Here is a 24,553-nt window from a genome sequence, read left to right as displayed (position 1 = left end):
TTCGGGACAAAATCGAGATCGAACCTAGAGTTTAGGGTTTTTCGAGGGAATTAGCCCTATTAAAATTGGGAAACAAGCTCAAAATTTCACGTATGTAATAATAATGACAAAAAAAAAAAGAAGAGCAATTGCTTTTTACCTGCAAAATTGTCCCCGTCTCGTAACTGGTCGCCCAACTCTCGTCCATTTATAAATGTCAAACTCGATGCTAAACCTCAATTATTAAATTGATGTGGGAGGAGAACTTTCCACCCTTTCGCTTGGCCGCATGTCACGAGCCGCCCCTGCTTTGGTCTTTAATTCAGCGGGAAACCCTCTCTCTCTCTCTCCCTGTCTAAAGGGGTTCCAATTTTCCCGCCAATTTAGGGTAGTTAGGTCTGGCTGAGAACTGTGGTGCCATGATGGTGCGCTTTAACAATGATTAACGAAACGTGGTGAGCATAAACTGAATACTCCCCCGACTAAAAAGGGAAATATATGAATATAAAAAAGAAAAAAAAAGGGGGGAAATTAGGAGCTTCTAGTCATCCCATCCCAATGGACGGTGCCAACGGTTCGCTTCGATTTTGATCTTTTGAAAAATTCCGAACCGAACTGTTCAGTTGCACGCTTGAATGAAACTGAACCTCGGACCGAACCAAAATACGAACCGAACCGTACAATTCGGACGAAAAAATTGGATATTAGGATTTCTCGTGACGATTTTGAGAGGGAGTGAAAAAGAGCGTTTAGTTTTTATTGAAAATTTCAGACCAAATTGGAAAAAAGAACGACTATTTTTTCATTATCCGAACCGCAAATGCATGAAATTCGGATTCGGTTCGGTTCCAATTTTCGATTTGGTTTTCGACACTCCTATCTCATCATCAAAATCACGATGGGCATCCGTTTTCCATAATTAAAACAAGAAGGAGAGGAATCTATAAATATATAATTTTGCTAATTTGAAGCGGACCGCCACGTCATAAAAGGAAAAGAATGGGTGGAAATCGAAACTTTCAAAGATCTCTCTTTATACGCGATTACTTTCAAAGATTTCTTTTGCTCATTGGGTGGAAATCGAAACTAGTTCCTCATAAAAACACGCTACTGTTCGCTCCGTTCTCTTCTTTTTATTCTTATAATTAGCCCATAAAGCACGAAAAAGATGAAAACCGAATCCAAAAAAAGTGCAATTGTCAACTATTCAAATTGTGGGCAGAATATTTTATTTGAAATCATAATTTCTAAGGAATTCCAAGGACGATTAGATGAGAGGAAAGTTCTATTGACCTTTTGAAATTATTTTTTTTCTGTCCATTATTTAGTAACACGTGATTATTTGACGTGATTTCAAACTAATTTGAATGTTTATTATTTACTAGGTGTCGCATTTTATTGGAAAAGTATCAAAAAAATCTTAAACCTATTGCATTGGTAGCAATTTGGTCATAAACATTTTATTAATTTTAACTAATTTAGTCCTAAATCTTTCTACATTTTTACCAATTCAATTCATCTGGTCAATTTAGATCAGAAATTGCTGACGTAGATATCGATCATCTTACGTGGCACGACCGACGCTGTTGTGGATATTTTTTTAAAAAAAGATAAATACTTTGTTAAAATTTTCATTATTTTTTCTTTCCTTTTCTCTTTCTTTCTTTCTTTTTGCCTTATTACCCTCCTCCAGTCGTCGGCTGCCAAGGGTGTCACGGCCCTCACCCTCACCGATGGCTGGCAACCTCTACCGGCTAGTGGCAGATGGAGGGTAATATGGAAAAAAGAAAAAAGGAATAGAGAATATATAAAGGAAATGAAAAAAAAAGAACTTTTTAATTAAAAAATTCGAAATAAAGTATTTAATTTTTTTTAAAAAATATCTACATTAGCACCGTCAATGCCATGTAAGAAGGGCGGCGTCCACGTTAACAATTTCCGACCTAAATTGATCGGATAGACTGTATTGATATCAATGTGAAAATGTTCAATACTAAGTTGGTCCAATTAAAAGGTTTAGGATTGAATTGATATCAATGCAATAGATTTATAACTTTTTTTTTTATAATTTTCCCGATTTTTTTTTGTGTACATGTGCATTCGTATTTTATCCATATACCAACCACGGATGGTAAAGTTTCTTTTTTTTATTTTTGCTTTTAGTCCAATCCGATGGTAAAGTAGAAAAGGGCATTACTGAAAATTAGCTGCGAAGCATCAGGCCAATGTCAACGTAAAAATCATCTGATGACACTTGGGAATGGGAGAGTAAGTTAGGTGTACAGGGATTCCGACACGATGCCTAATAATTAGACAACTTCAAGAGCATGACATGAAATGGAAAATTAAGTTAAATCCCGATCAAGTCAAAGCCATCCATGTGCATGATCTCGAGTCAAAATCTTAGGCCTGCGCGCACTTTTGGACAAACTTTTCTTCTTATCGTTGCGTGTAGATGACCCCCCCGACCTTTGGATCGATTCAATTAGATTCACAAACTCTTTTATAACGTACAGTACCATTTATGAATGCTTGATTTCTCTGATTAGATTTGTAATCTTTTAATTCGATGTTCGTGTTGTCCTTCCATTAGTTAGCCCTAACAATAAATGTTGCAATAAACACAGTGATGTTGACATTGACATCAAATCGAAAAATTATACACATGAAGTTATTATGCGTGTACTATTCACTCAAAGTGCACTTACTATTTTGGTAATTATATAAAATATTCTTTTAAGATAGTGTATATACTTATTTGAATTGAAAGGAAAATTCCAAATCCCGTATACTAAAGTGAAGAAGGTTTGGAACTCCTCCTTAAAATCCGACTCGGGTTTGAGACGAGTTCTTAGGTTTCGGGGACAGGATTGGTAGTCCCAAACTCGTCCCGGTCGTCATCCCAAAAGCAAAACGCGTACCTCTCACATGATGCGACACGCGAGATGTGGGTCGGACGATCGCGAGCCGCCTCGAACCAAAGCTGTACACGCTTTTGTAATTCACGAATCCAATTAGCGAATCATGATACGCTAATTGACTTTAGAGAATGAGTTAGGTAAGGACGAGACTCGGGCTTGAACGTGAAGGCTCATGAAGCTGTCAAAGCAAGGGGCTCCAGCACGTGTGAACGTGCAAGCCCAGTCCACCGGGGGAGTTTCCATTTAAGTCGTCGTAAATCTAGATCGAGTACGCACTAACTACGCACAAATCGCAAAATTAATATCGATTTTATTTTATTTTATTGCGAATTGGTATGGACTCGGACTAGGCTCATAGACCACGTGCCGTATTTCCAAATCTACGGTCAATTTTTCTGCTAATTAATAAGATGAGGACACATGTATGGCTGTGACGTCAATTAAAGTTGTTTTTTCCATTGCAATGCGAAGCTAATTTACCCAATGCCCTTTTTTGATAAATCCCGTGTATTAAAAAGTCTAATCTAAAAACTTGAATTCATAAATCGAGCTCATGCTATAGCGAGATCACCTGTATATGAGGAGGATATGCATCACGCATATAAGCGACGCGAGATACTTTGCTATCATAAATACCCAATTTGTTGTTCAGTGAATAGCAAATGCACGATATTTTAAGAGAGGGATAAACTTGTATTCAAAAGAAAGTTAAACCTCTAGCACATTAAATCATGTTTCCTTAATTTCTTAACACCGAATTAGAAATTAGATATTTCTAATCTTTGGTACGTCGAATCCTTCTTATTTCACAAAAAAACTTAAGCTTGTTTATCTAAATTCATCGAATTAACTTTTTCTCACGTAAGGCGCGTGCTATTTATGTATTTTTATGTCGAAAGGGCGTGAGCTATTAGAGAGGGACATCGTCATTTCTTATGCGGAATGTGATCTTGAGCGATTTGGATGTAATTAGTCGAATTCATTTTAAATGAAGTGAATCCAAATCAGGAAAAGAAAATTATACACCCCCCGTCCCCACTTCATCTATCTCGGAAACATCATTGAGGATCTACATCGTTGAGGAGTCTCCCTCGCGGACGAAACCATTTGACCAACCGTTAGCTCTTTAGCTACTTTTCACCGATCTGATCCAAATCTCTACGTAGCGTTGGGGTACGCCGAAGGAAACTCCAGTGTTTTAGGTGCAGGAATTCGTGTTGCCATATCGTTAAAATTAGGCGTACAAACATAACGAGATAGAGAGCAAATGTAAGAAAGAGAATCAAGACACGCAGTTTTATCCTGATTCGCCCTTAAACTATGACTAAATTCAACAGAGGATTTTACTATAATTAGCACCCCCACCTCTCTATTGTAACTCTCAATTACAAGAAAAAGAGGTTATGCATAGACGGCATTTGTTTATAGGCCCAAGCATAAACTACCAATAAAATATGAACCTAAACTATAAAAATCATATGATCGCCCGGTGGACCCTCCTATCTTCCTATCGATGGGGAGTACGAACCACACCTTAATGCACACATCGTACTACATTTGGTGACCGCGGAGATGTCAATTTCTCAAATTACGATATTTCGAAGCATGGTGAGGCGGTTTAGAGCTAGCCGTGAAGTACTGCGGCGTGGGAGAAAAAAAGGGCATGTCCCTATGCCCCGTCCCCGTCACTCGGGTCCCGTTGAATGCGTCGTTGGATATGCACCTCGTGTGCTAATTTGCTACGATGATGCTTATGCGTTGACCCTTTTAATCAACCTCACAAACGAGCGAGCTCAACTGCTCCATCTTCTTCTTCTTTTTTTATTCTGTATCTAACTGTCTAGAGATGCATCGTGTTATTGACATTCTCGACATGATGTGGCATGCCAAGACAACATCGACCTGATTTCGATATTGAATTTAGGAATTCGGATTCACATCGATCCACATCGTGATCAAATATGCAACAATTTAAGTAATGTGTACGCACATAAGGTGATTCGACGCCCCATAATGTAAAATTAATGTACTCTATCCCAACTCGAAATTAATGAAGTCGATCCATGTTGATACCGAATCCTTCAATTGTGCTAAAGTTGCGCCCAAGATCGTGACGACCTAAAGTCGAGCAAATATGCATATATATGACACAAATTAGGACGTGTTAAAAAGATTGGAGATGGGCACTCTCATTTTAACCCGAGTTTAACATCATCTACGGGAAATAATCAATGGCCAAAACCCAACATCTAATGTAACGCAATGGTCCTTCCCGATTTGCAAAACTTAGTAGGCTTAATCCAGAACCAAAATTCCCCCACATGACTGCTCGGGGAATACGTGCATTACTTTGCTTTCCGACCGCAATCTCTTACTTTTCATGCTTTTGCCAATCCCGCGCCGTTTGACCATGAAAAGTGTAGTAATGCTCACCTGCTTTTGGTATTTTTTTTTTGTTGCGAAAAAGAAAGGTCAAGCTAAGTACAAACCACGAACTTGCATAATGGAAGAGTTCGAGCTCGTTCATAATTTAATTGAGGTGAGCCAATTGGATTAGATGATTTGACTTGGCGTAGATGAATCTCTCGAGTCTCAAACCAAATCCCGGTCAAATGTTGATTCGGCATTTCAGATGATTGACTTGGTGTCGATGGAAACTCACGAGTTTCAAACCAAGTCATGGTCAAATGTCGATCCAAACAAGTAACCTTGTTTCGTATGAACCCATGGTCCGAAAGGTTAATGTCTTATCCTTTCTGTTCTTTTGTTCTGTTAACGTCCTGTCGTTGCTGGCTGAAATTTCTGCAAGAAATTGTTAACACAAGTAACCCTGTTGGAAGTAAGAGATAACCCTTCTGTTTTTTCATTTCGATACAGCATTTAAAAGAAGTTTCTATTCTTAGAAAGCATCTTTCTCTGATCTTCATATCGCCTATACAGTGAAGAAAGACACTTCGTACCGTTGTTCATCAGCTCCTCTAGGCCCAATAGACTCTAGCGAAATTGTTCTTAAACCCATCTTTATTTTTTAGAAAATTTTGTTTTCGGCACTTGAAAGTAGGACTGTGAAAAAAAAATTACTATTGTTGGAATTGGAGGTGATCATTGAATGGGTTGGACGAAAACCAAACTCGCCCAAACGTAGGAAGTGCATTATATTTATTGGGCTCGGCCAGGCTGGGCCTTGGTCCAATTCCGTTCATTTACTTTTTGAGCCTCTCGAGGTGAATGGCCGTCCGACCATGTTAGACAATGCCATTTTAAAGAAGGATTATATATTCACAAAGTTTCAAACTCTTGTTCTTTGTCCACTTTCATTTGGATGAGCTTCGTGGGGACTGTCACTTCATAATTGAACGAGGATACCCAATATGGCGAACTAGAATTACGATGATTTTGTTGGTGGATGAAAGAAATTCATTGAGGTAACTTGGAGGCTCTCCAAAGCACGCAAGGAAGCAATTGGTGTACTTTCTTTTAAACATTGCCAGCCCAATCGTGGTGATTGGGGATCCCTTTTAACCGTTGTAAAGGGCCACACAAGGTGATTACGGACTAAAGGGTCTTGGCATTCCACTGGTCCAATCAATCAATAACATTTAATCACTTTAATGTCTTAGTTAATTACAAGCTCATGTTATTCAGCTCAATGAAGCAATTGGATGTATTGACGGTAGCAATTAGTGAACATGGAAGGCGACTTGGTTGAAATCACGTGAAAAATCAAAATTTTCACGACGACGGTGATAGGGTCGCAAACGGTGGTGACTGCACAAGGCCAAAGCCACCAAGCCACCAGTAGATCAGGGTTGGCTCAATCCCGATCTCGCTCTCTCTCTCTCGCTTCTGTCATCAGTTCTCCCTCTCTCTTCCTATTTGGATTTTCAATTTTTTTGGTGATCTTTCTCTCAATTTTCGTAACAGCAAAAGCAAAAAGAGGAAACGAAAAAGGGGCACTAATTTCTGCTCATTTCGATGCGAGCTTATTTTCGCTTCGACCAAAAAGCATTCCGATGACAAAGTGGACACCCTTGGAACCTTTCTCGGGCCTTGTCCGGGCTTTCTCTAAAAGGCCCGCCAGTTGCACCCTGCTTCAGCCGTAATAAACGGAGAAATACGCACAAAATCGAAGATGCGGGATTTTGTTTTTTTGTTTTTTTTCCCGAATCTTCGGAAAGAAAAAAACAAAATCCCGAAAAAAGAAGAAGATAAAAACCGAATTCCGCTTTGAACAAAATGGAAGTATACTATTTGACCGATAGTAACTTATGTATGTACAGCCGAAGAATCGAGCACAGATACTAAAATCTCGAGCCCCAGACCTCGACGGATCTCGCTTAGGGCGCCGGGGTCGGGGCATCGGCATTTGGGCTCCAGACCCGGCCTCGATGGACCCGAGCTTATTAATACGCTCGTTTTCGTAACAATTACGCCGGTCGAATAAAGTGCAGTGCACCACCAAGACCAAACCATTAAACCGTTTCGCACCCAAACACACTCGCGGCTCGCTTCCATTCCGTTGACATAAACTCGACCGGCTCGCGCGCGGGCGCGCGGAGGTCTCTCTCTTCCGGCAAGCCTCGAACGAGAAAAAGTGGAGATGGCGAAGGAAGCGGAGTCTCTGCAAATCCGAACCTTCGACGAGCTTCCTTCGGCGACGGGCTTCGCCTCCCAAATCGAGCCGAGCAACGTTCCCGCTGTAAATTCACCTCTCCTCCTCCTGCTCCGACATCCTCTCTCTTTTAAGCGTTGCCCCTCGAAACTCGCACTGATCGTCGGCCGTTTCTCCGTTCCCCGTTCCTTTTGCGTAACGAAAGGTGTTCGCCGGATGCGCCAAGGGCTGGGAGGCTCTGCGGAAGTGGAACCCTCGCGACGGAGGCCTCGATTATTTGCAGGTTCGCCTTCCTCGCTCTCTCTGTCGGTTCGGGAATCGTCGAGGTTTTGAAGCGTGGCCGGTGAAGATTCGTTTCGCGTTCGCCGGAGCTGAATCGGTTTCCGGCGACGTTTCTGTCGCGCGAGGAGGAGGTTGTGTCCTAGCGAATGTGGTCTCGATGTCGTGGGAATTGTGGTTTTGGCTTCTTGTCTGCGTGTGGCTACTTCGAGTATTGCTCTTACGCTTGTTGCTGCTTAGAGAGGAACGGTGTTTCATGCTTTTAGGCCCGTGTAGGAATTCCCTGGCTGCCAGGACTCATGATTTTTGGACTTTGTCATCAAATGTTGCTGTAGGAAAGAGCTGGGCCTTGTACCGTGGAGGCTATGCTGTCGAGATCTGCGCCGTTTTTCTATGGTGATCTAAGGAGCCACGAGAGGGCAAGTCCTTCAATTCTCTATGAAGAACTCGATAGGACATGCAGCTTGGCTTTGATTAATGAAATAATTCGGAGTGATTTCCTGGTACTGTAGGTTCCTTTACCCTTTTCGTCCTTCATTGGATTTTGTAAGCAACACATGGAAAAGAAAGAAGATGATCAATCCCAGTGCATGGAATCCGGAGAAAGGAACTCAGAAGGGTCCGAGCAAGACCATGTAGCTCCTAAACAAATCTATCTAGCACAGGTTGCAGCTTTGTGAGCTTACAGCTTCTTCTCCTTTTTTTTAATGATATTTTCTTGTGGTGAAATATCGTCTCTCTGCCTTGCTTAAGAGATGATATTTGAATTGATATTCTGTTATAGTTGAGTTTAGGAGCTTTTTGATTTATTTTCGGTGATACAATGGTCGACTTTATCTCCTAAGCTTTGAAAGTTATAGCAGATATCAAATATTTTGGCATGTAATCCGAATCAAACATATACACAAATAGGTACCGATCATGAACGTTGAGAACAAAGGCCGGGCTCAATTGGGAGTTCTGTTGGAAGACATTCAAACGGTTAGTGTGTATTCTTCTCGTTGGTCATATGCTTTCTGCAACTTCTTTGTGAAATACTCATAGTCCTTGGCATGATATTGGTTTCTTAGTACAGCCTGCCTTTTTGGACGAAAGTTTACTGGCATCCGTCAATCTATGGATGAATATTGCTGAAGCTAGATCAAGTACTCACTATGATCCACATCATAATCTTCTATGCATAGTCAATGGCACCAAAGAAGGTTAGATGCTGTTTTCTCCTGTGTGTAAACCTATCGGTTCTACTGAGATTGTGGCACTGTGAACGAGTAATCAAACATTAGACTCATGGGATGCAGAAAATATTGATGCATAGGACTGGTTTTTAGAATAATCTCGTTTATCTGTTTTTAATGCAATTTCTTTTTTGGAAATTGCGTTCGCTTGTTTTTTCTACTCACTCCTTCCTCTTAATGCCAATGCTTCTTTTATATCTTTGTTCATTGACATCAGATCATGCGTTAAAGTCCATATTTCTGTTCTGTGCTAACAAAAGCTACATGGTTTTCAGTTGTTCTCTGGCCCCCTTCTGCAAGTTCCTTGTTATACCCCATGCCTTTGTACGGAGAGGCCTCAAACCACAGGTATGTATCATGTTGGATCAGTAATAAGCATTTGTAATCGGGATTGGACATTTATTGTCACTCTAACTGGTCAAAATTATTTTTGCTGTCATTTGAGCGGTTTTGTGTTTCGATGTTGATGTTATCTTCATTGTAGCTCTCTAACTTTAGGAAAGCCAGATCTTTCATTACATCCAAGAGCAGAGCACCTGATGGATCACTCGCAGAAGGTCATTCTAAAAGCGGGTGATGCACTTTTCATTCCAGAAGGCTGGTAAAGATTTTGACCTTGGAGCATCTAGTTATGTCCTTCTGTTTGATATTGGTCTCCCTGAATTTACCTGATCTTTTTAGTTTAATTTATCCGCATGTATGCAGCCAATCCCTTCTTTTGGTCCATTAATATTGTTACTGAATCTCACTTGATTATAGTACTATAACTAGTTTCGCCTGTAGCGCGCACAAATTTAAATCAACTGTGGATGGAAATCTCAAGATCTGAAGTATATATTTGAGCCCATTCAAACATCATCACATCCTCTCTCTCTTTCTCTGCCTGGATGTAATAAGTCTATGGCACTTACAACATGTTTGGGTCCATGGATTGTTTATCAGTCTGTGGATTAGCTGTTTCATTCCAGGTCCAATCCCAAATGTTCATTTGGTCTTTTGGCTGGAAAAAAGCCATGGAATTTCTATTCCTTTCAGCCTGGATTAGCTGAATTTTTCTCTCCAAAGATTTCCTCAAATGAATTTTAGATATGTTGGCCCACATCATACGTAGATTCTTAAGCATTACCGTCACCACTGCATTGCCCACTGTCCCCGTTGTTTCTCTTCCGGTCCAATTTTCTTATTCTGATGTGATACAATTTGCTTCCTATGACTGCTGTCCTGCTTTCCCTCCCCTTTTCGCACTCAACATATCACAAGCCTATTGTGATTATTCTTCTCTTTTTCGATTCTCTGTCCTCCCCTCTCACAAACATCTCATCCAACACTTCAGAAGTTTTGTGAATAAATAGTTCAGTATCAAGTTATCAACAATGCCTTTTCTTTTACGAAGAAGATGATATTTCCTTGATTTTATGAAATGCTTTCTTAATATTAATAAAAAAAGTTTGAAATTTCAATTTAAATCTCCATTATACTTCAAACACTCCATCTCTCCCTTTGAAGGTTAATAGCTTCCATAACCTAATTTAGGGGTATGTTGGCTATACAATTAATTACATTAAGGGGCATTTCGTTTCATATGCAGTTCTGAGCTATTCTATCTGCAGTTCATGTGAGACAAAGAAGAGAAAAAAGGGTGATAGGTTTTCCAATTAGTGAAATATTTCCTACATTCTTGTTTCTCTCTTCCATTGGTCGGGATTTCATTTAGCCGTCTTCTTACGTTTGTCTGTTGTGAAAAGCAGAGGTCCATCTCTTGTATTAGAATACCTCTTAAGAAAATGACAATTCATCACTTAGGAGACATGTGCTTTGTGCTTTTTATCAACCACAACTATTTATGCTTTTCCGTGCTATTGGTAGTTGTCCAGTTAGTTATTGTCCTTTGTTTGCTTCAGGTTCCACCAGGTCAATAGTGACAATCTGAGCATTGCTGTAAATTTTTGGTGGCAGTCCAACTTAATGCGTAGTATGTCAGAGCACATGGATGCATATTATTTGCGCAGAATACTAAGAAGGTGTATGCTTTTATTTCAGTCTTACATATCAGTAGTGCTTTTTTAACTGTTAAGATACATTTTATTCTGTTTAATTTGCCGTCTGACATGCTTTCCAACATATTTTGTGACTTTCAGATTGACGGATAAAGAAATGGTGCGTATCCTGTGTGCTTTGTTGCTCACCCGACTCCAGTCTGATATATGTAGTTTTACACTGCTTTTGATTACCTGCTGAGGAAGGATCTAATTTTTATATTCCATTTGAAAATTTATTCAGCTTGGTTTAATAAAATCCTTTCCGTTATTTCTTGTTTTCGTTCTTGTTATTATATTATGGTAAAGTCCATCTCCTGCTCTGCTACTTCACCCAATTTTTTAAAAACACTTGAGTGTTGTCTATGAAATTTGAGGGTCATTTATTATCATATTATGCTGCTCTATGAAATTTTTTCTAAGCAACTAGCTTTACTATCACACTAGGGTCGGCCACCCCATTCCACTAGCAAGACAAAACACATAACTGGTCTCAAGTCTGGTCATTCATATATGTATAAATTTTATCACAGGACACATTGTAGGTGTTTTTATCCTAGATTACATGAAGGGTCTTGTGGAACTAAATTTTAGCAAGAACCACTTGTTTTCGAGTTTGTTAAATATATTGCAAAGTGGAAATGTTCTTTTGCTTTCTCTCACAATTTCCATGAGAGGTTTGAGTCAGTGATGTGTTGTGTCTCTATATGTGGCTTTAGGACAGGATCTGATGTTGCCAAAGCCTGCTTCTGCGGAATGCAAGGTACATGAAAGTGATGAAACCCTTAATGGGGATGCAGGTATTATTAGAATCATAGATGAGGCTATCTACTTATAGTATGTGGAATCTATAGTGCATCAAGATGCCTACTACAATTTCTTAGAATGTCCTCTGCAATACTGCTACCAGATGGGGATATCCATAATATGGACAAAGTTTTCATGGATGGTGATATAAAAGGAAAAGAAGTCAAGCTAGAAAGCGCAATATGTCATATGAAACCTTCGGCACTGCAGGCTCTTCATGCTCTGGTTTCTCTAGTGCATGACCGTGTAAATATACCCGATCCAAGTCAGGTGCAACGGCCCTCATGGGGAAATGGCTCCACTGCCTGTGCTGAAGGTGCACCTAAGAATCGTATAATTTTTCACTTGGAAGATGATCCTGTTGCCAATATTCTGTGGAACATTGAACCACGTACTCTTCGGACTATGCTTCTTTATATGGCGGTGAGTACTCCAAGGTTGGGTCAATGTTTGTTGCTAAAACACTGCTTATGGCAAACTGAATTTCCTATCATTCATGTTACTTTATACTCTTCATTCTTCAATGGATGATTAAATTTTACTTGAAGCATTTTATTTGCTAAACATTCTATAAGTTTCCCATGAAGTTTCTATTGAGAAAAGGGAGCCTTGTTGTGTTATCATTCTGAATGAATAACTACCAACTTCCCTGTCAGCAATTCTCCCTTTTATGGTTTTGTGACTTCAGCTCATGTCCGTTAGGATGTTTGACCATGAACTTTCTGAAAAGAAATTATTTCAGAGTCATTCAGCAGTTTTGCTTAGTCATTCAATTATTCTCTTCAGGAAAAATTCCCAAGGACTTTAGAGGCGCTTATGCTGCACTTACTCTCACCAGTGGGTGCAGAGGCCCTAACAAGAAAATTTGATGAGATTGATGCAGAGAGCTCTGAGGAAGATAGGTAGATTGCTTCATCAGAGACATTAACATATTGCGAAGTTCATTTCTTTTTGCTACATCATATTTTCTTTTTCCTGGTTCCAGGAGTAAATTCTACCAGATCATATATGGTGCACTTGATGATCAATTTGCTGCAATGGATGCAATTTTACTTGGGAAAGAGTCTTTTGCCATGCAGGTACTGCTAGGACGCTATTGAACTTAATATTTGTATTTTCAATGGGTAACTTATTTTGCCATAAAGTGAGTATGGTCATCTCCCTGCTCAAGTATGGGGATGATTTATGATGCATGTGTCACCCAGATATTTTGTGTTGTTCCCGTGTTTGTGTGGTTGAGAGAAGATTTTCTGTCTCATCCTCCTCACCAGCGCCTTCTTTTATCTCGACAATTAGTTCAGCCTTGTCACATGCTATGAAGGCCCTCACGTGAAATATCTTGCTGTATTGTCATTCTCTGCCATCATTTATCTTTATATTCAGTTCAAGGCATGTTGTGTTTGATGTCACACATGCAAGTCTTGAAGAAAATGCGGAGAATCCACTATTCTTTTCTTCTGATTTTTAGGTTATATTTATAAATCCAAATCATGTTGCTAAGGTGTCTGAGATTACTTTTGCTCGAAGTGATCCATGGAAGGGGAGATTGAGTGGGGTTCTTATCTGTTTGTTGAAAATAGACCAATTAATTTTTTGTAGTCAACTAATGTCAAGCAGATTGCGAAGGTTTATCCTGCACTCTGATGCTGGACCCCATAGATAGAGAGAACGGTGCAGTGGATTTATGCGTTTAAGATGGTGCATGGACAGGCAAGTGCACAAAAGATTCTCTCTCTAAAATGTCCTCTCTTGCTGCTTTAACTAGAGGCTACCAAATACATATTGAAGCTTCCTGGGGATGGAAACATGGGGAATGGATGGAGATACCGGCTTGAAAACATGGATTCAATAAAAATTGTTTTATCAGTTTTTTGACAAAATCATGACGCTCACCCTAAATGAGCTTGTGTAGGATAGATAGATGTAGTCCAATGGCTAGCCATCGGCTTCCATCACTTTGATTAATCGGCCCGAAATAAAAGGGAGAAGAAAACTCCCATGTGGGCTCCGCCATATGGTTCTGTTGATAGGTTGGTTTGAATACTTCTGATTAAATATCTCTTGCAATGAGTAATTTATAAACAATTGCCTTTGTTCAGATTAGTTGAGATGCTTATTATCTTCCCTTAAACTAGCGATTCTCTTTGTTTTGATTTCATCGTTTGATTTTCAGTACTTAGGCAAAAAAATCAATGGTAGTCCTTGATCTGTAGCTGTTGATCTTTATTAAGATCCTACTTAGATAACCTCTATTGTTTCTTTCGTGAGAAAAAAAAAATCGGTTCCAATGACCACTCTATGACCTGTTTCCTGCCTTAATGGACTCTGAATATCTATGAACTCAATTCATTCTGGTGAGAACATCCATTTTTTTGTGGTTTTATGTGGCAAATAAATATGAGTTACTCTCGCCGTGCCTCACTATGTCCTTTGCCTCTTGATGCAATTGCAGGCATTCAGGAATGTTTTAGACAAATATTTGGGGGTGAGCATCGAGGATGGACCAAAATTGTGTGCCCGGTGAAACTTTCAGGGATAGAAGCTTTGTCAAAGAAATTTGCTCTCGGCATACATCTTGACCATGAAAATTGAAACCTTTTAGCATGACGCCCCAGCAGAGCTATGGAAGGATAGATGCAATTCACCACCAAGGCACCGACTTTGAGAAGCGTCAAGTTCCTCAAGGGTTTGATGAATCAATGTAACGCACTGAGATGTCTGTTTGAAATGATTTCTACTTTTAAATTTTAATTTTTTACTTGCGACTTTCGCTATTTTATTTTGTTTTAGCAACAAGATATCCAAGGACAGAGACGATTCCATTCAATTATTTTTGTAAGAATAGGGCTTTCTTGGACCGCTACAGCTTGTTCCCCGTTCATGTTCAGCACATTGCGGCCACCATCAGACCGCCATTTCCTATGAAGTCATTATTCCCGGGTGGTTTTAGCAATTGTGCAGAGCAGCTAGCTTCCCATTAATGCTTCCATGAGATGGGGAAATCTTGATAGATGAAGCTATTAGATGATTATACTATTGCTTCCTATAGATGCTATCGATGACATATTTATTTGCAAACCCGCCAACGGACGACCAAAAATATCATGACCGTCGATCGTGTGGACCCAGGTCCATACAAGTATTTGCCATTCCAATGCGAAACCTAATGGAATTATCTAGATCCTAGCGATCACGTGCCCTCGTTTCAAACCCAATTTTCAAGTCATTTTGTTGTTGTCGAGCATCTAATTGCTAGAAAAAAAGTATATTATAACTTACTAAAGGCCAAACAGTGAGACAATCCAATGTCCTTGGTCTCTTTGACTGCCACATATTATTTTAAATGGCAATTTGAATGGGATCGGGACAGGCAAATTGGGGATCAAAAACATAATTTTATGGTCAATTTTGAGTCTTTTCAGAGTTCTGGCCAAAATTGTCCAGGACCAAGACTACCATGATTCTTCGGAAGAACGTAAATCACTATTTTCGACAAAATATCCAAGGACCTGCCTGTGGTGCCAGGGGTCCACAGCCCACGCTCGTAAACATGTAAATCTGTTAATTTTTAGCATCACATTCAACACTTTGATACAAAAGGCAGTTCATGACATTTACAGTTATCTGCAATAAAATAGTTTATAATATTGAATGCCTCTAAAAGATTAATTACTTGCTAAGCAGGCATATAGGAAACCTACTACGATTGTCAGCACATTAATCTTTACCATGTCATATATCACCAACGTTATTTGAAAAGACGATGCTAAGTTTTAAACAATTATAATAAAGTCACATGCGATTTCGGATTTTTAACAAATGACATGCAAATCATCAAATTGAATGAACAACGAAATTTGAGAAAAAGATGGAAAGGTAGTATAAAAGGGGGGTAATTGTCCGTAGGAGGTATTGCGTTCTTATAATCTTTCACCGTTGGAGTAAAATGCAAAATACTTACAACCGCCCAGACTAAAATCTGTTGGATGGCTAAAATACGTAGTATTTCAATAAAACGGTAAAAGATTACATGGGCGTGATGCTTCCTATGGATTACACACTCGCAAAAAAGGGGGGCATTAGTTCAAACTCAAAAGGCAATTTGCTGCTCTCTTGCCTTTTCTGTTTTTCTTTTACACATCAGCATCACATTAGGCACACTGTCAAACCTCTCTAAGTTTGGAAAAGTCCGAAGGACTGTCATATCAATAAAGTCACAATGTTCATTCTTATGTCAAAGGCCAGAAAAAAAAAATGCAGCATGCAATTTCATGGATTTGCCTTTTACATGACAAGCCACATGCAATGACCCTGGAGTTGTCACTACCAGATATCATCTTCCATCTCACGACCACAGAATCCATACTTTGCAACATAAAGGCTTCATCAGAGACAGGTAAATGATAGGACTTAATCAGGTAATTCGTCCAAAATCAGCCTTTATGAATAAGATTTTAGCTAAGCAGTGTGTGAAATTAAATCATCGACCTCAATTATCAGTGGTGCTTTGAAATCAACAGTGCGATTCCATTTCTTCAATCTCGCAGCTAAACCGTGATTTCTTCTGAAGATCTACATCAAGTGGAGGGCAGAACTGATTACACGAGGAAATGAAGATTTGGTTCACATATAGAATGCAGAAAATAATGGGTTTTGAGGCATTTTTATCAACAAGAACCTTTGGTGCAAATTCGAGTCATATCTTGAAGAATCTGGCCAGCATCTTTCTTTCAAACCTAAGCAATCAAATTAGCAAACGAATGATAGCAATTTATGCAATTAGTTACAGAGTTAGAAACGCCGGGAGGAACTAGCTATTACTGAACTGGCACACTGCTTGAGGATTTATCAGTTCCCGCCAATCCATCAGGTTCAGATACCTGAAAAACCTAACTGCACAAAAGAGACACTATCAGAACAAGTCCTACCTGGAAGAATCAACAGTTAAGCCGCAATTAATTAGAGAGGAACAGGAAAACTGATGAACCGAAACTTCAGCTTCTTTTCTTAGGGCTAGAACCCAAGTAACCCAGTCTGTTAGCCAAGAGATCAACATCTTCATCTTCGCCTCCTTCACTAAACAACTCCTCCCAGAATCCCTCATCAAGATCTTTATCCACGCCGTCGGGCGGCGGCTCTATGTCCTCTAGTCCTTCCTCCACCTCTTGCCTCACCCTTCCTATCCCTTGCATCTCCAGTGCTAGTGCTTCGAGCTCCGACACCTCAACACTGTAATCTCCAAACTCGAGCGGCTCGGCCTTAACAGAACATGTCCCTACGAGACCTCGTCTAGGTTCGGCTGCCTGAGAACAGCTCGGCCCTCGATCAATCGGCCGCCTCCTTTTCTTGGTCACCGCTTCATCGAGCTCCTTCCTCTTCTCCTTCTGCTGCAACAGTTGCTGCAGAAACGCTGGGCTTTGCATCGCTCTCGCCAAGAAAGCCATCATCTGTTTCTGCTTCATCTCAGTCCTCTGAAGCCTCTGCTCCATGGCATGGAGACAGGCCCTGGTGTTCTGCTGCTGCTGCCTAAGTTTCACTAGCTCTAGCATTAAGACCTGCTTGTCGTGCTTCAGGCGATCGACTTCCCCGTCCGGCCCGAAGTATCCCACTTCGACGCAAGGACCCACAGCTTGCTGCTGAGGAATTAAACTGGAAGGTGCCTTCCTTCTCCTGATGCTCTTGAGCAGATGCTTCTGCCCCCTTAAAAATCCTTCATTGGCGAACTCCCACCTATCTGGATCTATCTTCCTGAAGCCCTGCCAAAATTGGGTTCCTCGCTTAGCTCTATTTCACGAATCATTATTGAATAAAAACCACCAAAAATATCAAAAACCATGATTAATAACTCGAGGTAATTAATGAAATTCGTGCAACTTAAAGATTGAAAATTTATCCGACCAAAAAACAAACAAAAGATTGAAATTTCATTTTCATTTTCAGTTTTATTATGGCTAAGAAGGTGGATGTCACAATTTAACAGGAGGATGGAATAGTAGATAGATACAGGTATCAGAAAATTATGAGGAAAATGGGTAAAAAAGAACGCACGGCCCGAAATAATCATTTTAGTATTGTTCCAATAAGAAATTATTCTGTCCTTTGAATTGAAGTGGGGCTCTTCCCAGCCATCCAAGCATTTAGAACATTCCAGAACATCGGTCCATGTCAGAACTCCATTAAAACCGAGAATAAAAAAATAAATAAAATAACAAAATCACCCACAGTTCATGCCGCAGCCTGAGAAAAAATCAGATGCACCCACACCTCCTTGTCCGTCACGAATCGACCGAGCAAAGACAAGAAACCATACCGACCAAATAAAATAAAATAAAAGACAAGAAACCATTGGAATGAAGCACGACGGAGATGAGATTGAATTCAAATCCTCGCTAAAAAAAAATGCTCGGACGCATCAACAATTTCAGTTTCGAGAGAAGAATTCATACTTTCAATCTTCCATTATCAGATGAACTCGATAAGTATCAACAGACTAAAATTGCATTTCTACGATGCTCAGAGGAGGAACCTATACTTACGTAAGTGTTGAGCTGCCTGACGAAGCTCGAGAAGTTGTTGTGCTTGAAGTATCTGGGAAGGAGGTGCGTAGAGAAGGCGTGAGGGTCCCACACGACGAAGCTGCCGCCGCCGCCGCCGCCGGCGTTCCAAGAGACGGCGTGATCGGTCGCCGGATCATCCACGATGTCGTAGGTCTTCGTCAGGAAAGGCGGGGGCCCGACGTCGTGCAGGCCTTCCATCGGCTCCGGCGGACCAATCGCCGTCGGCGCCTCTCCGGCTGGCGAGCTCGACGATCCTGGAAACTCTTCCTTCACTGGATACAGCGGATTCATCTTCATCAGAGTTACCAAGCGATCGACAAATCCTACGTTCGCATATTATCTCCCGCAATTCAGCGGAAGTCAGGTTCCGGTAAGCGGAAACGAGCAGGAATTCCTATCCCAGCCCACTGATTACCGCGCAAAACGCGAACCAAGCTAGCTCGACGAACACGAAAGGAAATCGGAAAACACGAATTAGAAATTCCATCCGACTAAAACTTACTGCGTTGCGTGCGAAGGCAATCGGCTCCGGCCAACACTGGCAATGCGGGGACGGGGAAGGAAGCTGAAGGAAAACTCGGTTTCGCGACGAAACAGGGGCGACGAGGAACGGAGCCGAACTCGATCGAAGGACTCGACCGCGGTTCGCGTCGAATCAGCCGGAGGAGAGAGAGGAGACGAGCGATCAGAATCGAAGAATCACCATTGAAGAAGAAGAAGAAGGACGACGACGACGACGACGACGATTTTGACACGCCGGGAGATTTTTTGGCTCGCGAACTGTACGGACACGCGGTTGCTCTGCTTCGAGAAGAAGAAGAAGAAGAAGAAGAAGAAGAAGGGGGGGGCGTTCGAGCGGGTTTGAGATGTTGAGAAGAGAAGAGCGAAGTCGGTTGATTGGTTTTAAATAGGCGGAGAAGAAGATATTAATCGAATTCCACAATAAAATAAGATGCAATGAGGAAGTTTCTTAGAACAAATTTGGGTCTTTTTTTTTATTAATAGTAATATTTATTACTTTAAGATCGATTAAAAAAATTAATATTGCTCGTTATTTTATTAACAGAAAATTGTGAGTGAGCTTAGTTCGACATTTTGAAAGCCCTTGGGAGCCTGAAAGGCCATTGGAAAAAATTTAGGGTATTTGGCAATCATTTCTCAAGAACTTTGGGGTAAAAGCTCAACACTAGTAGGGACGAGCATTAAGCTGAATCTAGTTCACGATATTAAAAAATTAAATCGGGCACAAATTAAATAATGAACACAAATGCGACAAATAAATAAGTACTCAATCGAACCCGTTTAACCAATCGATCCGGCTGTATTTTTAGCGCCGATCACAAAATCATCATGGTACTTTAAATATTCATTCGAGGATTTTGCTTAGAGAAATCCGGTTGAGCGGACGGGTCGTATTATCCTGATTTTTATATTGCTGAAGAATTGCGAAAATACTCAAATTCAAATACACCGACTGTGCTCGTGATATTGTTGAGCTGACTTAAAAAATGAAATGAACTACTTTATTGGGAAGCACGTGCTTCTGAGTCTGATCCGAAATAAATAAATAAATAAATAAATAATTGCTTCCGAGCGCAAGTTGGCACGACCATAATTTTAATAGATCGATGAATTTTTTATTAGTATTTGGGTCCGATGGTTCTAGATATTTTTGGGGTGGGATTGCATTTCTTTAATACGGGAAATGGCTGCATTAGGCAAGTTGGTCTAAGAGTGAAGGTTCTGGAACATCCGGGGGGGTAGAAATGGAATCCGCCAGAAGTGGTGCGGGGGCAAATGCGTCTCGAAAAATACGAAAACTGGTGGTTTTGGTGCCCCAGCCGCTGATTTTGGAGGATTCTGATTGGTCGAGGAATACTGCCCACTTTGAGGCGTGGGGCGGTGACCGGATAGGATCGCTTCTAGGAAGGCGAACGCAAATTGGAGATTTTATTATAAAAATTTGGAAAAAGAATTTAAAGAATTTGTGGATATCCTTTTTTCGTCGTGGATTTTAATGGTCGTGTGATTTTTCTTCCTCTTTTTCTTGCAAGCAATTTTAGTCGAAATCAAATAAAATATGGACTTGCGTAATATTTGGAGGAACCGCACGTTGCTCTGTTATATATAATTAACACTAGCAAAAGCACACACGAGTTGCATGTACGAAGAAAATTTGACATCTGAAAGAGCATGAAAAGTCGATTTAATACCAAATATCTAAATTATTAACTAATGGAAAAAAAAATTATCGATACATTATGAGCCACAAGAATAATTAGATGACAACAGCAATGATGACAATACACAACGACGCGGTGATTTGCCAAAGTAGGGAAGCACCCCTCCATGAGGCATCAATTGTCTCCTCGGCGATGAGGAGACCCCGACCCCCGGATCCCAAGGAGTAGGAAACTCAGCCAATGCCTTGTAGCCTTTGTGGCGAAGGTCCAATGTTTGGAAGATACCACCTCTCCAGTGGCAAGAAAAAAAGGCCTATTGCACTGAGCGTGCTTTGTATTTATCTGCAAATTCCAATGATGAGATGAGTCACTTGAAAAGGCACCAAGGCATTTATCTCGCCAAAATGGCTGAGCTGGGGGATCTCCGCGATCTCTGCTACAACAGGCCACATTGTAAGTCTGTTCAAGTATGGCGAGGCCTGGACTCAACTCTTATATGCATAGTATGGGGAAAACGACACAGATAATCTCTGAACTTTGATCCAATGTGCAATGTGGTCCACGATCTTTTAATTCATTCAATATGATCCATGAACTTTAATCCAATACGTAATGTGATCCTTGAACTTTTAATTTATTCAATATCGCCAATTTAGTCCCTGAAATATAGGAAAATGTTAAATGTAATCCTTCCATTAATTTCAGTTCAATGACTATATTGAACATTTTCCTATAATTCATGGGCTAAATTAAATATATATTAAAAGTTCAAGGACGACGTTAAATCAATTAAAAGTTTAAGAACAACATTAAATATTAGGCTAAAGTTTATGGATCACATTGAACAATTTAAAAGTTTAAAGATTACATTATATATTTAGTCAAAGTTCGAGGACCATTTGTGTTATCATCTCTAGGTATATACTCTGCACTGAGGTAGCATTTGGGTTTGTCCAAGATCCAAGGTATCTTTTAAAATTCAATTGTTTGTAAGTCTTTAAATTATTTTTCCCCTTTTCTAATAATCTTTTTCCCGTAGTGTCCCCACGTGTTATGCCCAATTTGTTTTACCAACCAAGTGGTTCTTACCCGTAATGATCTTGGTACTGTATGGTCAAAGGCAATGTTGATTATACAAAACGTAGAAGACAACATAACGAATCAAAGTATAATGATAGTGGGTAGAGAAACCCTCGACCAATTTGCAAGAATAGTTTGCCTATGATTTGAATCTCTATCGTACTTTACGGGAACAGTCTCTTCAAGAAAGGATAAGAAGACATGCTTTTATTGATAATATATTTTAAAAGGGCATCATTAGCGATTGCTTTGGACATTTATTACAGCCGAAAGAGATGTTTCTCTTCCCAAGACATCGATTATATTCTGTACGGGGACGATGGTGATTTGAAAATGATTAATTTTCTTTATTCGGACTTATATTTAGGATAATTGAAATTTATATAGAGTGCTGAAAATTTTGAAAAATTAAAAAAGAAACTGTTAAGTAATTTACCATATTAGATTTTTGGTGCAACGAAAAGATTTCTTTTATTTATTTTGCTAGAAAGTGTATTGAAAAGATTAATAATATCGTGATTCTCCGATCTTTTTATAATCTGGTACAAAAGAAGATAAAGTGGTAGCAAGCAACTCTAATTTTTCGTGATTAACACGAGCAGGACAAGTGGCTCTCCTTGTGCTTCGTGCCGAAAAGTTTGCAATGCAATCTAGGCCCATATCACCCTACATTTGTACATATCAAATTGAATCTTAATATATAATACATAATACATGATATATAATATTGGAAAGTTGGTTCATGATAAATTAATCAATTATGCATGCACAGGTGGCGACACGTAAGGTGATGATCGGTGAGCGTGCATACTATTCTCGATATCGTTCTACATCGTTCTAGAACATACTAGAATAATATCATTGATATTAGGTGTTTACCGGTCATTGGATTGTTTTATAATGTACAGACTAAAAGGATAATTGAAAAAAAATAAAGGGTAAAAAGAGTAGGGAGTTTCATCGGGTCTACTCAATGTAAACGACTGACTCGTGAAAGAATTTGGTTAGAAAACTAGCTACAAACACTGTCACTCATCCAAAAGTAAATGCGTGATTATTTTTCTACACTAACAATAAATCAAGCGATTATCTAGAAAGTAATGCATTGATGTGATACTTTATGTTTGTGCGAAATATCGAGATTTATTACCTAAATTAACCAACTAGAATATGGAAAAATACATGGATCAGGGTAACTCGACATTTTAAAGAGCTGCGAAGGGATATGTTTATATAACTTGTGAGTAGTGGGAAAAAGGAAGATACTTATATGACAAAGCACCGATAACCTTGCACATTCGTATTTATTAACTATTATGGACAACGTGAGCTTCAAGCGAGACTCGCATGATTAGAACAAGTTCGTGAGAACATGAACTAATTGTGCTTTGCGTCGGAAAATTGCAATGCAATCTAGGACCATATCACCCTACATTCGTACTTACCAAATCAAATCTTAATATACAATACACAGTACATAATATATAATATTGCAAAGTTGGTTCATAATAAACTAATCAATTATGCAAGCATAGGTGGCGACACATAAGCTAATGATCGGAGAGTGTGCATATTATTCTCGATATAATTAACGGCCATCCTTCTACATCATTCTAGTACGTACTAGAATTTCATTAACATCACGTGTTAACCAGTCATTGGATTGTTACGTGGCATGCAAAATTTATATTTTAATGTACAAACTAAAAGGAAAAAAATAAAGGGAAAAAAGAGTAAGGCGTTTCACTGAGCTTACTCGACGTAAACAACTGACTTGCGAAAGAATTTGGTTAGAAAACTAGCTACAAATACACATATCGCTCGTCCAAAAGTGACATGTGTGAGGGTTTTTCTACGCTAACAATAAATCGAGCAATTTTTTAGAAAGTAATTCAATGATGTGTGTGTTTCTCATAATTGTTTATGTTTGTGCGAAATATCAAGATAAATCAACTAAAATATGGAAAGATACGTTGATTAGGGTAACTCGAAATTTCAAAGAGTTGCGAATGGCATGTCACTTGTTAGTAGTGGAAAAAATCAAAATACTTATATGATAAAGTATCGATAACCTTGCATGATCATATTTACGAGAACAACCCAAGGCTCTAGTGAGACTTACATGATCATATTTTGCCCAATGTGTAATGTTGTTTCCGAATCTTTAATTTGTTCAATGTGGTTTCTAAACTATTGATAAATGTTCAACACAATCCTTCTATTTGTTTAAAGGAAAAATCATACGTTATTTAATGACATTAATTATTATATGTCGAATTGGATCCTTAAAAGTAATAAAATCAACAAGTTTATTTTTTTTACTCCATCTACTTTGGCAAAGGACAAAAAAGGGTGTTAACATATTCATTGTTATTTGCCACTGTCAATTTGATAATGTGGATTATTTTATTCTAATTTGAGATATATATCTTACTTGCATAATTCTTGTGTAACTTTTTTTGTTATCAACCTTAAAACTTAACAGATCGGGAGCCACGGCAGAGATTTATTAACTTGAATTAACGGAAAGATAACATCGAACATTGTTATGTAGTATAAAGACTAGATCGAACATTTATTATAGTTCACGGATCATATTAAATAAATTAAGAATCCTGAAATGACATCTTATATTGGATCAAAGTTCATGAACTATTTATGTCATTTTTCCCTATCAAAATGAAAAAGAAGACAAGAAGAGGAAAGAGGAGTATTTGGCAATCGATAGGAGAACGGCACGGGGTGTGACGCCTCCGCATGGGAAAAGAGAAGGATCCTATATAGATTCGGTCTATATAGATCAAATCATCAACACGATCATAGCCATCGCCATTGATTGTGTAGGTTCAGAATTTTATTTTTTT

General features: G+C 39.3%; 2 protein-coding genes across 4 annotated transcripts; one reads left to right on the top strand and one right to left on the bottom strand.

Moving 5' to 3' along the window:
* Positions 1-7,440: 7,440 nt before the first annotated feature.
* Positions 7,441-14,732, top strand: LOC115673599 (lysine-specific demethylase JMJ31). The gene is made up of 15 exons (XM_030595810.2): positions 7,441-7,599; positions 7,718-7,795; positions 8,127-8,210; positions 8,304-8,456; positions 8,704-8,772; positions 8,867-8,993; positions 9,302-9,374; positions 9,511-9,627; positions 10,928-11,047; positions 11,165-11,183; positions 11,787-11,862; positions 11,973-12,292; positions 12,656-12,771; positions 12,855-12,948; positions 14,322-14,732. The coding sequence occupies exons 1-15, from the start codon at positions 7,501-7,503 to the stop codon at positions 14,391-14,393; spliced, it is 1,617 nt and encodes a 538-aa protein (XP_030451670.2). The 5' UTR covers positions 7,441-7,500; the 3' UTR covers positions 14,394-14,732.
* Positions 14,733-16,047: 1,315 nt separating this feature from the next.
* On the bottom strand, positions 16,048-19,316 carry LOC115673750 (heat stress transcription factor A-6b). 3 transcript variants are annotated; one of them, XM_056314440.1, is made up of 4 exons: positions 18,929-19,316; positions 18,406-18,698; positions 16,548-17,625; positions 16,048-16,441 (listed from the first exon to the last, which is right to left on the bottom strand). In XM_056314440.1, coding segments are annotated over exons 1-3 (1,056 nt in total). In that variant the 5' UTR covers positions 18,930-19,316; the 3' UTR covers positions 16,048-16,441; positions 16,548-16,863. The 3 variants fall into 3 exon arrangements, with proteins under 3 accessions (XP_056170415.1, XP_030451867.2, XP_056170414.1); XM_030596007.2 differs by having other exon boundaries at positions 18,406-18,749; positions 18,929-19,297; XM_056314439.1 differs by lacking the exon at positions 18,929-19,316 and having other exon boundaries at positions 16,548-16,605; positions 16,696-17,625; positions 18,406-18,914.
* Positions 19,317-24,553: the final 5,237 nt, after the last annotated feature.

Source organism: Syzygium oleosum, unplaced genomic scaffold (genome assembly GCF_021117445.2).
Source record: "Syzygium oleosum isolate NSW1041296 unplaced genomic scaffold, Sole_v2.1 Sole_v2.09, whole genome shotgun sequence".
In the NCBI taxonomy this organism is placed as follows: domain Eukaryota; kingdom Viridiplantae; phylum Streptophyta; class Magnoliopsida; order Myrtales; family Myrtaceae; genus Syzygium; species Syzygium oleosum.
This window is presented reverse-complemented; position numbering and strand designations above follow the sequence as displayed.

Bases quoted from the DNA above. Each gene is read 5' to 3' on its own strand.
- LOC115673599 (XM_030595810.2), top strand. From the start codon at position 7,501: ATGGCGAAGGAAGCGGAGTCTCTGCAAATCCGAACCTTCGACGAGCTT. The intron at 7,796-8,126 runs GTTCGCCTTCCT...ATGTTGCTGTAG, and splicing joins GAGGCCTCGATTATTTGCAG to GAAAGAGCTGGGCCTTGTAC. The intron at 12,949-14,321 runs GTACTGCTAGGA...ATGCAATTGCAG, and splicing joins AAGAGTCTTTTGCCATGCAG to GCATTCAGGAATGTTTTAGA.
- LOC115673750 (XM_030596007.2), bottom strand. From the start codon at position 18,723: ATGAAGATGAATCCGCTGTATCCAGTGAAGGAAGAGTTTCCAGGATCG. The intron at 17,626-18,405 runs GTAAGTATAGGT...CAATTTTGGCAG, and splicing joins TCAGGCAGCTCAACACTTAC to GGCTTCAGGAAGATAGATCC.